The sequence below is a fragment of the Peromyscus maniculatus genome, chromosome 12 (assembly GCF_049852395.1).
Source record: "Peromyscus maniculatus bairdii isolate BWxNUB_F1_BW_parent chromosome 12, HU_Pman_BW_mat_3.1, whole genome shotgun sequence".
Taxonomy (NCBI): domain Eukaryota; kingdom Metazoa; phylum Chordata; class Mammalia; order Rodentia; family Cricetidae; genus Peromyscus; species Peromyscus maniculatus.
In genome coordinates, this window is record NC_134863.1 from 40,565,117 (window position 1) to 40,581,391 (window position 16,275).

The following is a 16,275-nucleotide window of genomic DNA, read 5'->3' on the forward strand; positions in this document are numbered from 1 at the left end:
GGGCAAGTTTATCATCTGGAACTATGTAAGACAGTAAAAGAGTTAAAACCAAATAATGGATTCAGTATGTCGAGATACAAATCCTTCAGCTTGGCCTTAAATGTTAAAATAAGAATTACTTATTTTGTATGAACTCAGGGAAAACATTTTAAGCCTTTTACAGTGTATAAGATAGCACTGAGATTAAAATATTTAATAAACGAAGTGTGTAACTTCATAAAGAGGTATATAAGAAAATATTTTAAATATATTTATTTACAACAGGAGAAAACCCTGTAAAGAGTGCTTCTGGACTTGGGCTCATTGTCATCTCTATAGGAATATTAATACCACTTCAGTACAATGTGTTTATGACGGGTGAGTATTTGTTCTTACAGCCTGGTTTTGGCTTTTTCCCTTAAAAAAAATAGTACTTTGGTGAAAATATCCTTGTATGGTTTTAACAGTTCAGTACAAGTTATTTTATTAGATTGTCCATTGTATTCTTAGTGACATTTCCCATACAGATTGATTTTCAGGTTGCTAGGTCTTCTCAACCATTGTTTTATGAAAAGCCATCTTCTTGCATATTTGATGAAATTGGTGTAATTTTAAAGTGTGCTGTATAATTTTTAATGGCTATTTGCATATTCTAATTTTAGTTTTTTGTAGCTATAAGTCAGTATTCGAAGCATTCTTTTTACTAACCCTTTGCAGTAAAAAGACTGGTTCTATAAGATGGAGTTATAAGTCACAAATTTTAGAAACCCAGTTTCCTATTTTTTTTTTTTTTTTGATTTTTCGAGACAGGGTTTCTCTCGTGTAGCTTTGCGCCTCTCCTGGAACTCACTTGGTAGACCAGGCTGGCCTCGAACTCACAGAGATCCGCCTGCCTCTGCCTCCCGAGTGCTGGGATTAAAGGCGTGCGCCACCACCGCCCGGCCAGTTTCCTATTTTTGGCAACACTGAAAAGTATGGCTGTTCCAACTATAATCAATGTAATTTCTGTGATTTAGGTCATATTTTGTTATTGTTCAAGAGTCTTTTTTGGCACTGAGTCTTAGGTCCTCTAGATGTATCCAAAGGTTAGTTAGGAAAGCACAGATCTTGTCCACACACACAGCACAGAGGTTATATTTGTGTGGTGGTGTGTTCCCCCCAGAGCAGTGGTGTGCATGTGGAGAAGCCAGGCATAACAAGCCATTCATGCCATACAGTTTACAACTGTAACAAGGACCTTGTTTCAAGAATTTGGTAAAAGCTGCCAGTCCCCCTCACACGGCCGACAAGAAAAGCTTGCAGAATGTGTGAGTCTGGAACGGACACTCCGGCGGAAAGGTTAGCTAGAAAACATGTCATCTGATGAGGAGCTGCAGTCCCATCTTTGAGCGTGTCAGATGCCAGGCCAAATAATTGCTTCCTCAGTGTTCTCGACACGGCCCTATTATGTCTTCTTCCTCCCTCAGCTTTTGGAATGACCTCCTTCACCGTCCCCATATTGATCACTCAAGTGCTGGGCTATGTCCTTGCTTTGGTTGGACTGTGTCTCTGCATCATGGGTGAGTCACACTCTTTTATGTTTCTGGTTTTCATTTCAGTTAAGTTAGAGCTCTCATTTCTTCCCTTTTGTCTTCTTCTTTTTTTAACTGTATGGCCTTTTCTTTTAGAACAGTTGTGGATTCATAGAAAAACCTAGTGGAAAGTACAGAGACTTACCCTGTACCCCACCCATGTTTTAGTCCCCATCCAGCCACAGCTTCCCACAGCTTTTCACACCCGTACAGCAGATGAACCGACATGGAGGCATTCTTACCAACCCAAATTAGTAGCTTACATCATGGTTGGTTGCTGGGGTTGTACAGTACATTCTGGAGCTGTGCCGCATGTGCAGTGGCGTGTATGCCCATTGTGGTATCACGTGGAATTACCCACCATGTTCTGCTTGTTCATCTGTCCCTCTCCCTAACCCCTGGCATCACGTAGTTTTTTATTTTAACTTGCCACGTAGTTTTTGCATTTCCCAAAAGGCCTTAGAGCTAGATTTATACTGTGAGAAAAGCACAGATCTTGTCTATACACAGCACAGAGGTTACGATTGTGCCTTTTCCCAAGGGTTTCCTTCCTTTTTAAGTTTCATCCATGTCTTTTTTTTTTTATAGCTTGATAGCTCATTAGTGCTGAAAAAAAATATTGTTGCCATAATGTGTTTAGTATTTTGCGTGCACCTACTGAGGGGCCATCCTGGTGGCTTCTCTCTGTTTGTGACAGATGAATAAAGCTACTGTAAACATCACTGAGCATGTGTTTGTGTGGATATAAATTTTCAGCTCTAGTTGGCTAAATACCAAGGGCTGTAATTTTTGCATTGTGTGGTAAGGTACAGCTAATTTTTGTAGCAAACTGGCAAACTCTGTTTGGTAACACCATCAGGGAGGGATGATTTCGCTTCTCCGTGTATTTTTCAGCATTTGGAATTGTGACCCTTTCTTTTTCAACACCCCCGCCCCGACACACGCACACACACACACACAAATACACTCACACGTGCACCAGTGCAAATAGTGTCTTTCCCTTTGCTACAGAAATGTTGCCTATATATGGTTTGTGGGATGACTGTTTCTAGCCCAACAAGGGTGCCCATATTTGAGGGAGAACTTGTCAAATAACCAGACTGCCCTTGCTGGACACCTTGGACTTTACGCACTATTTTTCACTAATCTTGATATGATAACAGTACACTATGTTTAATTTTTTTTAATAATTAGGCTATTTTGCTGAGTTGGTAATAAAGATATTCTTATACTGCATACTTGCAGGTCATGTTTTTGCTGATCATTGGCAGATGCTGAGGTGTGCTTGGTGCTAGCATGATTTGCCTAGTATAAATCTACAGAGGTGGGAATCTGGCACCACCAAACACACCAAAAGAAAAAAAAAAACCTTTATATTATTAGTTATTGATGATCCCTTTAAATTAAAGTTTGTTTACTTTATCTACATTTCTAACAAAATTCCATTTGTCCTACAGCTTGTGAACCAGTGCACGGCCCCCTTTTGATTTCAGGTTTGGGTATCATAGCTTTACCAGAATTACTTGGACTAGTTTATATGAAATTTGTCGGTAAGTTAATCTCACTACTTTTTAAGCCTCTGTGGTGAATTTCAGATCTGTAACTTAGAAAATGAGTTGAGTCAGTTTCTCCAGCTGAGGATAGAAATCGACTGATGTCTCCAAAAATGAGAAAAATATCATTGGAGAGACGGCAGTTAAAGGGGGGGGGGGGGGCGGGGGGAAGGCATGTGAATTCACACAGTTTGAGTTACCAGTGAAGAGAGGAGGTAGCTTTGTGTACTAGAAATATGGAATTTATTTTTATAAGCCAATGAAGACACCTTCAAAGGCTCCATTTGAAATTACTATGAAAGGTTCATTCCTTGTTCCAGGGTCCTCTTGTGGAGCTCTTGGTGTGTCTGTCCTTTGTGTACACTGCTTACACACCCAGACACTCCTGCAGAGACAGGAACTGGGAATTAAAACCTGTCACGTCTTTAATTTAGTGTGCCATGGCTTCCAGTGCACTACTTAAAAACGCTTCTAGTCACAACCCAGTATAGTAAGAGATCTTTAAATTCAAGATTTGACCGCCTTTCCCATCAGCTTCTGGTCAGTTTTTGGTACTTGCCCTCACTGTTTGGTGATTAGCCTGCCAATCTCAGCTATCTCTGCAGACGGAAACAAGGACACGTGTACACAGAGGCAGGTGCTTTTCATGGTGCCTGAACGAGAGTATGCCTTACCTAAGCCATACCTGTCCCCAGCCACCCGATTTATGACAGTCCCCCTTAAAAGAGGTCATTTGTCATCTGAATGAAATACAGTGAACATATCATTGTGTAACAAGAAAATCAAACGTTAAAAGTCATTGAAACAAATCAGCGTTTCCAATGTGTTCTCAGATGAACGTTTTCTAAAAATTAATGCAAGAGTTGAATCATTATAGGCAATAAAATTTTCATGTTATTTACATAAGACTTTCAAAGAAAATTTGCCTTTATTTCTGAACTTCATTTCTTAATCTCTGATCATGAAGTCTGGTCTATTGCATACATATAATATATATTCTTTTCTCTTAGTTAATGTTTTTACATAAACAGTTAAAATACTCCAAAGTCTACCTGCCTTTAGTTTTTGTGATCATAAATATTAGTTGTTGCTTACTGAATTGTCCTGATACTATGCCGCATAACCCCATGAAACACAAAACTAAGACATCTGTAGCAGGCTGGCGCTCAGGAGCTGCCTCTGGTGCCTTGAATTCTGATGCATATTCTATTTTTGTTAGTCTCCCAATCAGCCTGTGTCTGGACTTGAAGGCTGACACTGCTGATTTTTGTTGCTCCCATGAATGCTGAGAACAGTATGTGACCTGCAGTATTCATATAACTCCAACGCAGCGGGACTAGGTGTCTCTGACTGATGGTCAACTCTCCGCTCTTATTTTTTCCGCTCTATCTGGAATGCATCCTTTTGTTCCTTGGCTTCCATATCTGGTCATGAGTGATGTTCAGCATAGCTGCCATGAGAATTGCCATCACCCAGTGGCTGGTTTCTGCCTCGGCTCTCGCATTTCCTCCGTGGCTTATGTCCCTGTGAAGCCCGTAAAGCCGCTGGAATTGCACATTACTGTGATACGAGTGAAATCAAAGTACCCAGAGATATTTTTTTCTTTATGATTTGCTAGATAAATATATTGTTTGTAAGTTAAGAATTTAGTCCAGTTTTATTGACACTTTGAGACTATCCTAAATTAACTTTTCAAATCAACTTGTCTGACCCCAGAGTGGAGAGAGACACCTTCGGTCAGTTGAAAGGCAAGAAAAAAGGTACAGGATGGCTGCTTTTTAGATACTGTAGTAGACTAGGACAATGAATGTTTTGCTTATGTGTTCTGACTGCATAAATCTGAATGTATATAGCATTAAGGTTGCAAATTTGAGCATTTTTATTAGGAAGTGAAAGCTGTATTTTCAAAATAATTCCTGCTTGTTGCATACATCATTGTAGAAATGGGTGACATTTGATTGAAATGTAATAAAATTCTCACATACTTTAAAAAAAAAGTTCTCTTTCTAAAGTGAGCTAATATCCCTGTGAGAATCATAGCTTTTATATTTTTCATTATTTCTGAGTTTAAATTTGTAGCCTTAATTGCAATTTTAAGGGATGTGATTTTAACTTTTGCTTTCTATGGCAAAATATAATTTTTAAATTATATTGTTTTTTTCTTATGAGAAGGATTTTAATTTTATGAAGTCGGAAAATTATAATAACTTAATATGAGCACAAAGAAATATGAAAGGGAACTAACCATACTTCCTAAAGCAGAGCTTGTTTTGGGGTAGGGCACCTGAAATCATTATTTTATGTGGTACAGGAGTTGTTTTTAAAGCCATTATCATTCAGTACAGTTAGAGGAGCAGGTACAGCCATGCTGGTTCAAATCAACTTGGTGGTAGTCAGAACAATGCCTGCTGCAACATCTCAGGTGTTCCGAAATGCTACAGAAACACACATAGATTGTGTGTGTATTTATTCAGATCTATTTTCTTGTCCATTGTTTACAAGCTATATATAAATCACTAGAAAAAAACGGTTCCTAGGGAATTGAAAGCCTGAAAATATATTTATGGCATGTAGTCAGGTATTTCAGAGTGAGAGCAACATACCAAGAATCATTATAAGACTGCAAGTAAACATGTGTGGGATGCTTAAAGCTTTTGATTTAAAAAAAAAAAAAACAAAAAAACCTACGAGTGCCCAGGTTCATGACACATGATAGCAACAGACCAATCATCCCCATTCTTTATCACATGGCGTACATCCTCACTAGAGAGCATTAACTCAGGTAACATTAAGTCCCATACAGCTAGTTCTATGATATCCGAGGATCGGGACTGACTAGTGGCCATCATAGCGGATGGCGTTCCTACAGTTCTGTTTCAGAGTGAGCTAGGCAAATCGGACTTGAAAGTGAGAACCTAGCAGCCACCACGTGCTGGTGGAGAGGCGGGGAGCAGCTCAGCAGAGCACTTCTTAGTATTACTTACAATGAACGTGTTTATGAGCTTCAATATAATTTTAAAGTATTATGCAGTATTCCTGGGGAGATGGGAAATCTTTCCTCTTCCCAGGTAGAAAAACAGTGGCAGATTAAAGCATGGTAAACCTCTAAATCCAATTGAGTGAACCAATGAGTTTGGTTGGGGTTGCTTTCAGGAACAGGAATGTCTCAAAAACCAAAAGCCCACATGTGCATGGGCAATATTTTTTGCCAATAATAATGATGATGATAATGATAGTCTCCTGAGTCCAATTAGTGGAGCCCCGTCACCAGAGAAAACTGATTTCCCCTCCCTCAGTGGCCATCAGCTGCCAATAACTCTTCACCTAGGGGTGAAGGTCCCGTGAGCCCCTCCCCGACCATGCTGGAATTTTGGTTGGCCTGAACTGGTGCAGTTCCTGTGTAAGCAGCTGCCTCTGCTGTGAGATGGTGTGTCCGTCAGTGACGTCATGTCCAGACATCGTTTCACAGCTCTCCTCTCCATCCTCCTGCTCTCAGACTCTCCCTGGTCACTCTTCCGATCTGGTCGCTGAGCCTTGGGTGGAGAGAGTTGATACAGAGGGCCCATCTGTGCCTGGGAGTCACAGTCACTGATTCTCAGCACTCTGACTTGTTTTGAGTCTGTACTAACCACTAATGAACAACTGCAGAAAGAAACTTCTCTGCCCGAGGTTGAGAGTGGCACCAATATGGCTTCTGCGTGTACTCTCAGCTAAGCATCCTTTTTTAATTCATGTTTTTGAATATATGCATACACTATGATGCTATCTCAATCTTTTATATTTTATTATTAAATGCGTCCTTTGATGTTCTCTCTCTCTCTCTCTCTCTCTCTCTCTCTCTCACACACACACACACACACACACACACACACACACACACACACACTCACTCATTCTATGCAGTCTGATTGTCATCACCTGCCCTCATCAGCCCACTCTCCTCCCTGCAAGTCTCTTAGCCATATTCATGAGTTACTGGTTTGTTTGAAGATCCAGTGAGTTTAACCAAGGCCATCTGTGTGACCGTTATTTTGAAACTCGGTTGGAGCCTGGGTGGGTTCATGAGTATTTACTCAACTGAGGGAGTAATTCTCCAGTTCTCAGAATCTGTCATTGGCCATCTGTTTGATGGTAGGGACTCAGACCCTCCTTGGGTCCCTCTCCCATCAATGTCTGGCTTCTGACAGACCCATTCTTGTTAGGGTGCATTGTAGGCAAGTGTAGTTGCATTGAGTTTCTGATGAGAATGTGCGTTATCCTGTCCAGAAGATAGCATTCTGTAGCTCTGCCTTGTGTCTCCCAGCCCTTAGATTCTTTCTGTCCTCTCTTGCCCAGTGTCCCCTGAGCCTTGGTGGGGAAGGTGTAAAAGCCTTTTACAGCTGAGCATTTACCATCCCTGTGATTGAGTTCAGTTTACATAACTGAAGAGCATTGCATTTTGCTTCCATCCCTTGCTTCATTCACTGTGATGGTTCCTAGCTCCTCTCTTCCTGTAAGCACTTTCCTGCCTGTGGCTCTACATCCCAAGCTCTTCCTTGCTTCCTTTCTGTGTAGTCTTTTTTTTTTTTTTTTTTTTTTTACCTGCCCTTCCCATCACCAAGTCTCTAGTTGTTTTTATTTGTCCTCTTCTAATTCTTGCGGTAGCTGCAGTTTTCCTGTTTGAGAAAGCCTGGTCCTTGTCAGCGTTAGAAGCTTGCTGAGTCTGCATGGGCAGGGTGGGGGAATTTGGCTGTCCTGGGCCCGCCTTTGTCTGCTAGCCAGCAGGGTTTCACTGGAACCCTACAAGCCCTAACCCTGTTTCTCAGGATTCCACATGACTCGGAAATGATTCTGCTCCACGCTTATCTTAAAACTACATTGTGCATTCAGGGTTGTTCTCTGAATGCTTGTACTGTAAAAGTTATTTTGAGAAGTTTAGATTTCTTGAACTGAGATAGATGGGTGTGGTAGGAAATTATGGCTAGCCAAAGAGTATTGAGTCATTGAGAGAGTGTTGCTGGTCATGTTTTCCTGGCTTTGGGGCACTGGCCGTGTGTGAAAGACTTTGGTCACTCTAGGGTTTCCTGGCCCGGTTTCATATGGAAGTTTTCTTTCTTACCAATCCAAAGTTGTTCTTTTCCCTCTTGTCACTTAGTGCGTGCTCCCTATTCTTGCATCTTCAATGGCTAATCTGTTCAGAAGCAATGAAGGGAGCAACCCAGAATGCCAAGGACAAATACACAGAGCAGGCCCTGCTTGGTCCGAAGCTGGCTGTCCGGGATAGCTCTCAGCTCAGCGGGATCGTCATGTTTTTTGTTTTTTCTTTTACTTTGTTAGCTGTTGAGAGCTCTGAAGACTGGAAAGAAGGGAGAGAGGAAGGGAAGGCCACTAGACTAGGGACGAGAACAGTGCTAAGGAAGATGCTCTGGAGGGGAAGTGACTCATTGCCACATTCTGTCCAAGCCATCGGAGCAACAGGCAGAGACGGGATCCTGGTGGGAGAGAGTAGTTGACAGCATCTTTCAGCATGATGTAGAGTAGGTAACCGACATGCCAGAGACACATGCACATGAGCAAAGCTGCCATAGGCATCTTATTTGCTTCCTTTTCTCCCATCAGTATATATAGTCAAGAGTCTTCTGTAGTTCTCAAATAGACCATCAAAACCAGAACTCCTTCATTGGAGTATCTAGCACCTTCTGGCTTTAGCCCTGAACATGTTATCTTAAAATTAAGTACTGTATTGCTTCATTTATTTTAATTATTGAATTTATATTTTTATTTATACCAGCTTCCAACCAGAGGACTATACAACCTCCTAGGGTAAGTTCAAGTTTATTAAATGAATTAAGAATGATTGTTTGGTGGATTAAAATGAGGGGTTGATAATTGGAATATTGAACGGTTTTGCTCTCCGCTTAATGTGACATCCAATTAAGATAATGCAGAAATCATTTCAGGGCCTGGGTATGAATGGGTCTGATTCTATTGTAAGACTTACCTTGGAACATTTAAATACCTATGAGATAGGAGAAGTGATCCTGTAAAGTTGTACTCAATTTATATATCCAGAATTGGACAGTCTTTGAGAAGGAATGTGGTTATCTCTTCCATCAGAAGGAAGCTGATTCCAATATGTCTCCCCCACCTGTTGGATTTTTTTTTTTTTTTGATGTGAGTTCATAGAATGACAGTTTCAAGCATGACATTAAGGAAGAGAAGTTTGTGCTAAACTGACTTCACTTAAAAATACAGTCTATATGGTATCTCTTGTTGAAAAAAAAAAAATCTGTCCCAAATTTTATCATTTTATCAGCACTTTTCTTTCCTGAAAGTATACTACAGGTCTCATTGTGTTTGTCTACCTTCATAAGCTCTTTGGGGAAATTCTAAGAAAAAGAACAGATTCAGAAGGAGATGTATGAGCGGGAGAAAAAAAAAAAAAAAAACTACCATATTGACTCACCATGGCGACAGGCCTGAGAGTTCTTACATGGAATTAAGATCTGAAGGGGACTGTATTGTACTCAGCTTCCTGTAAATGATGACTGACAGATAAATGTGGCAGCCTCAAAGAACACACCCACAGGACAGGCAGGGGCCGAGTGTGTTAATTTACTTCAGCCTTTTATTCTGAAGAGGCTGGTGTCATAACCGTGTTAGTCACAAGCAGCCAGAAGTTTTCCTAGCGCCTCTCATAGATAACCTGACCAATGGACCATTAAATCCCAACAATTTCTTGCTGTTACTGAGTTCAATTTGCATGATGTGAAGATGATTCCGCTCCGCTACCATCTCTTATTTAACTGTATTTTCTGTCTCTTACTGCAATTTGCATGTTTGTGCATTAATACTTTCATGAGATTTCTTGAACTGAGAATGTTGGGTGGAGTGGGAAATTTTGCACAGGAAACAATACTAAGAGAATAATTTGGTTATTATTAAACCATTAACTAACCTTGGGAAGCCTTGTTTCATTAGCTTTTGCTATCTTATTTTGCTTTTAAACCATAGGAGTCTCCACTTATAATACAGGTTCAATGGTAGTGTAAGTTTTAGCATAAAAGTTATGAAATAACGTGTATTTTATATAAATATATTTTAAATATTTTCCAGAAAGCTGTAGAGGAACCCCTTAACGGTATGTGATTATTATAAACTTAGTAGTCTTGGTCCATTAGCAGATCGTAATTTGAACTGATCCACAAAGACATTAGCATGACCAGCTCTGCCTTGGCGAAGAATCTAGTTTGGGAATGTTTGTTTGTTTGCTTGCTATTTTGTTCACGTGTCCTCTTGCCTGGGCCTCTCGATGCTTTCTTGATCGTTCATCAGAAATTGGTAGTGTTGCTTCTGCGATGTTCTCACTGTGCTGTGCTGTAGCAATTGCTTACTTTAGCAAAGGGACATTGGGGCAAGGGGACCATTGACGTTTTTATAGCGCACAAGGTGAAGTGTCCCACCCTCGGTGGAGAAAAATCTCAGTGGCTTCCGATTCCTGATTTGTCAGTTTTAGAAAAAACACAGGTTGCCACCGTGGAGTGACACCCACGTGTTTTCACTTCCTTTCTCTGTAAACCCAGATCTGTGTTCCCCAGTCAGTCCGTTTGCCTTTGTGGATGCTGTGGGAGTGAAGCATTAGAAATGCGTCCCCTGAATGATAGCCTCAAATGAGTCTAGCTGTCTGGTTGAGGACTAGCTGGCATCGTGTTGTTGCGTATTTGTTTATTTTGAGACTATTTCTAGCTGTGAAGTCTTACTAACTTGCCTTCTCACTAATTGCCTGCTTGTTACTAATCCTCAGCATTTAAAGAATCAAAAGGAATGATGAATGATGGTAAGTATGAAATTCACCTGTCATTGTGCCCTGATTGATGCATGGACATTAAAGAGACAGCAGAGCTGCCTGCAATTACAACTTTTCAAAAAATAACAGGGACACTGTCAATCATGAATGTCCACATTTCTTGATGTTTAAAGCCCAGACCGGGTTTCATACTCCTTTCTTTCTTTTACCTACGTGGTGTCATTTTTTTCTGTAGGTGGATAAGAACAAAAACTTGTTGGGTCTCACAAACCCTGGAACCTCCTGGTTCCTCAGCCGAGCAGCTGCTGCTTTTGATAAACGTGTTTCCAAGTCATGCGCCTGTTTATTGAACCTTTAAGAATGCTTTTATGAAGTGTGCAGACACCCTGGCATGAGTTTGTCTCCCCTTGACAGGGCTTCCCTTATCCTCCTGGAGATGATTGTGCTGCATGTGACACTGGGGATGATCTATCCATAACTTCAACCTTGTGGGGAAGGACTGAAGAGAAAGAGAGAGCCTTGCTTACTCCCCCGGCCTCTCTGTCTTTTCTGAACACCAGATCAATAGCAACATACGTTTCCATGACCAACACATGTACTTGTTAATTCTAACTGAAGAAGGCTGATTCTTCCCCCTAATGCATACATTTCTTTTTAACCTTAACAATGCTGTGATTCTCTAGCTCCATGGGCATTTAGGAACTACATTTGTACTTTCATCCTGTTTTCAAAACAATGTCCTCACACCATTAGTACCTGAAACCCTTCCAGGCTCCTTAGTTGCTGTTGTAAGGCCTGTGACTTGCTGGTACACCTCCCTAACAAAGAACTGCAGGTAACGTAACGCAGGAGGCCATCTTCCCCAGAGCACAATTAACTTCTGCATGAGATTAAAAACACTTCCATCATGTGTTGGGTGAGCTAAATTTAAAACAGGGCGCTCAGGCGTGTGTTTAACGGGAAATCCAGAATGGCCCCCTAGTTACAGGCTTTGTCGTGGCTTTCAAATGTGTGTTGTGTACGCAAGCCACTGCAACCTAAAAATAGTGGTTTTAGTGGGAATAAGTGTACAGAATGCCAGCATTCCTGGCATGGTTTTATCACATTTGCCCTCTGTGTCTTGTTTTTCAAATATTCTGTTTCTTCTCTTTTACCTATCGTGGTGTTATTTTTCTGTAAGTGGATAAAAAAATGTAAACTTTTCTCCAATTGCAGAAAACCATTGTAAAAAACCAGTGCCTCTTTGTTAATTTTCTTTAAAATATGACTTTTTTTTCTTAAAGTCACCATATCAGGAGATAGCATAAAGAACTATTGTTTGGTTTTTTTGTTTGTGTAGCACATGAGGTCTATAATGACCTTGGAAACGCCCTGAGTTTTGGCCACATTTAGCTGATTACAATTTGTTTAAAATATCTGTTGATGGGTTCAATCTTCTGGCATCCACTCTGGCTCCTGGTGGGCCTGTCACACTGACAGGCTCAAGGTGCCATCTGCTTTACCGACGCCAGATCACAAGTCTGTTTCATGTGTATTAACTGAATGGTGTCAATCTAAAGTGAATGCAATAGAATATTATTCTTGGATCAATAACTTCTGCTTTGGAAAATCAACATCTCTCGCCTTTGGTCGAGCTAACCCAGCAAACCAAGATGATCAGTCTGTGTTGATTTTATTTTCATTTGTCATTGGCATTTTGCTTAGCAAACTGAAAAGGCTCGTGATTTGCCTGATTTCTCTCTGTGACCTTTACGGATATGTTCTCATTATTTTTGATATATCTGAAACCGTCTTCACGTTTAGAACCAGATCATGTCTTAATGCACAGGAAGTAGACATGTGAGTAGTGATGACATATGGATGTTTCTATTTTCCAGAATAAGTGAGGGGAAGTAATGGACTGTAACTGGAGCGTCCGAAGTGGAGGAATACATGTGTGTTTAAGCATCATGACCTTGAGGACTCATGACTGGCAAGAAGAATACAAGCAACAGTAATTGATTGTCATCTATGAAAGAACATGTCATTGACCCATAGATGATTATCCCAGTTCAGTTTATATTCAGAGCAGCTGTAATTTACTTAATAAAAGAATTATGATTGTGTCGTGTAACCAATTGAAATCCATTTTTCTATTGTTTCTACTCAACTAGGGGCAAAAGTATCAGGGGCAACTTCCAAGAATAATGTTGGCTAGATCCTTGAGTCTCTAGACACAGGGTTTAAATCAGTTCTGGATGAGACTTGCCTAGCATTAACCTGATGGTTACCCAGAGATACCTGTGAAAAACAGTGGTATCCAGCAAGCCTTAGTAAACTCAGGTTCCCAGCAGCTTTGTCATGTATGCTGCTAGCTGAATAATGTGACTGCCACTTCTGGGTCATAGGGATAGAGACGGAAGTAGAAACATGCATTTGGCCAGGCAGATCCTGTATGCCCCCAGTGTGTGCTATGATATTAATGGCACTAGTGTTTTCATTCTTGGGCGTTGCCTCCAATTCACACACACACACACACCCCTTTGACATAAAGTGCACCCAGATTTTGGATACTTTTTTTTTTTCTTATAGATGTGGTTTTCTTCTTTTGCACACAACCCTTTGCCCCCTGTCCTGTCCTGCTGCTTGCATTTGCGGTACAAGATGGAAGTACCTTTTCCCCCTCTTCAAACGTGGTCCTGTGACACAGTAGTGTCCGTTGCAGAAAGGAGCCAGACTTCTTCTCAAAGCACTGTGCTCACTCATGCTCTTCAGCAAAAAAAAAAAAAAAAAAAAAAAAAAGGAGAAAAGGAAAAAAATAGCTATGGTTGTAACATATGTATTCCAGACCTCTGGTTTGAAGGCAAAAATCTACAGTGTTTCTTCCCATGTTTTCTGATGGGAGGCATGACAAAGCAAGACTGAAATCTGAACTATGCGTCTCCTGCATGGCAACATGTGTCTCCATCAGGCCCTAGCCGGCCGGGGAGGAGGTTTTACGCCTGTTGTCTCTTTGTTGCATGATGGACACTCATCACCTTCCTCCTGTCTCCTGCCTCCTTCTCCTCCTCCTCCTCCTCTTCCCCTAAGTTTGAAAAGGAAAACAAAACAACCACATCCCCTACCCGGTTAGAAGACAACCAACGTCCTGACAGTTGTGATCGCATGGAGTACCTTTAGATTCTTAGCACTTGTTTTTACCTCGTTTTGTGGGCGTGTTTGTATGTGCACATGTATAAGGTAGGCACATGCATCTTCTGTGCAGACACAAGTAAGGCATCTACAGAAGTGCAAATGCTAACTTTGTGCTGTTAGTAAATACATTTAAAAACCAAGGTCCTTATTGGGTGGAATTATATTTGATGCAAATATTTGATCACTTTAAAACTAGGTAATGTGCCAAGCTTTTTTGACTGCTCACCAGTGCCCTCTTAAAAAAAATATATACCAGTAATTTTTCCTGTTTGTGTAATAAGGCATTCGTATTTGTGTTTGCATTACTAATGGTTTCTTCTTAGTCCACTGAATGTTTCCATGTGCCTCTTGTATGCCAAATTTATTGTCATCTTTCATGTGGGGACCAAGTGGTTTGTCCATGGCAAACCTAAACTTACGACCTGCTGAGGCCTCTCAGAAAACCGACCACGCTATGAAGATAGTGCTTCTAAAGAAAAGTAGGTTTCCTCTCTGATTTTGTAGCTGTTCAAAATATCCCTGTATAGAGAGGGAGCTGAATGCCTTTATACCAATCAGATGGCTCCTGATGCTTTTCCATCTCCTTCTGAAAATATTTATACTTTGCTCATATCGTTGGTTACTTTGAAATCAGTTTTGATGAAGAGAGCAGAAAGCAGATGGACTTGGAAGATACCCAAATTTTCCTATTCTCCATTAAGAGTCAGATGTGAAAATCTTTATAGTCAATTAAGTTTTTTTTTTTTTGTTTTTATGAACTAAAGTTGTACCTTTTAATGCGTTGTCACTACCCCTCTGCTCGGGGTTCAGTCTTGGGTCTTAACCAGCTGTCATGTCCTCTTTGCTGCCCGCCATTTGAGGCATCGAGTACCCTAGACAGTGCCACCAGTGGTAGCCTGGGAAATACAAGATGAACTTGACTGTTGCTCATAATTATCAACTTCTCTGTATAAGGGACCACAGCAGCAAGAGTCCTTCTGCCTGGGCATTATTGGGCCAGTTCACCCTCTTTAAATCAATCCCACAATGGCTCCCGGCTCGCATCCTAGCAGATTTAAATTGCTAACAGTATTGTGGGCAGCATGCATCTGTTTTGCCCCACAATGTGCTTTTTTCTCCCTGATCCCAGTTTCTGCTGTCATGTCCGCTATTCAATTTTTATTTATTGTCTGCTCTCCATTTATACAATAGTACGGAGTGATGCCATTTGTCATTTTCCGCAACACTTTTTCCCCAGCCTTTATGGCTGAAGCCCATTTTTCTTCTCTTTCAAATCGTTGCGCTTCAGCCCTCATCCGTCAATGGCTGTTCTCTGCGCTCTGTCCCCATCTGTCTGGGGGCCCCTTTTCATCTCTCACTTACCCTCCCCGGGGCTTCATGTATCTACGCTTAGCTCTGTTGGGTTTTTTGTCTTCTTCTTCTCACTGGACTTTAAAAATTTCCTTTGGCAGCAAAAGCGTGGCTTCCCGTTTCTCCTTTTCTTCCTGCAGTGTTCTGCATAAATTAGCAGGCACTCAGTATAGAAGTTTGGTGGCAAGAGTTGCCTGTACTTAGATTTCTCGTTTTAATAGGGTGAGCTAGAGAGTTTTCCTTCTCTTTTCTTTTGGACAAGTTTCACATGCTTTGAAAACCATAAGAGGTGATGCTTCACCTGAAAATTCCAAGTCTGATCTGTTGAAACCATTGAGAATATCAAACTAAAAGTCATGGAGCAGCATCATACATAATAGGCTTTCTTTCAGGATGCTGTAGTCAGTATAGTGGCCAAATTGTATTTGCATTAATAAAGCTCAAAAAGTGATGCGTTCACTCTGCTAGTATCTCATTAATAAGAGTTCAGCTGTATATCATCATCTTGGTTTATCTTGTCTTATAATGGGTATTCAAAAATGGCCGCCAGAGGATGTGTGTAAATACAAACGCGTGTATTTGCCTGGTGTTGGGAACTAGAGGAAGAAAAAAAAACATGTCTGGCAACCCTTTGGTTTTTTTTTTTTTTTTTTTTACTGTACTTAACTGAGGGTTTATTTCGAGATGGGCATTTTCAAAAATCTCTTAATCGCCACACCCACAAGGGTCTCATTAAGTCATCTTCTGTGGCTAAAAAGGATGATCCAAGTTAACTTTAAAGAGATGGGCAGTACCCAGGATATTGTCCTGTCTATAACTTTGATCGTCCTTAATTATGACTGTTTAATACTGAGTTTTCCAT

General features: G+C 40.8%; 1 protein-coding gene across 11 annotated transcripts in view; it reads left to right on the forward strand.

Moving 5' to 3' along the window:
• The window catches only part of Cd47 (CD47 molecule), a 53,514-nt gene extending 40,512 nt beyond the window's left edge, over positions 1–13,002 (forward strand). For 2 of the 11 annotated variants that reach the window (XM_016008262.3, XM_016008266.3), the window contains 7 exons: positions 265–357; positions 1,446–1,538; positions 3,008–3,100; positions 8,874–8,905; positions 10,199–10,223; positions 10,887–10,919; positions 12,767–13,002. In XM_016008262.3, the coding sequence (XP_015863748.1) occupies positions 265–357; positions 1,446–1,538; positions 3,008–3,100; positions 8,874–8,905; positions 10,199–10,223; positions 10,887–10,919; positions 12,767–12,771 (374 nt within the window). In that variant the 3' untranslated portion in view covers positions 12,772–13,002. Of the gene's footprint in view, positions 1–264; positions 358–1,445; positions 1,539–3,007; positions 3,101–4,819; positions 4,864–8,873; positions 8,906–10,198; positions 10,224–10,886; positions 10,920–12,766 lie in introns of all 11 variants that reach the window. The other 9 variants (XM_076548962.1, XM_016008265.3, XM_016008263.3 and 6 more) reach the window with 6 other exon arrangements.
• The last annotated feature ends 3,273 nt before the right edge of the window (positions 13,003–16,275 follow it).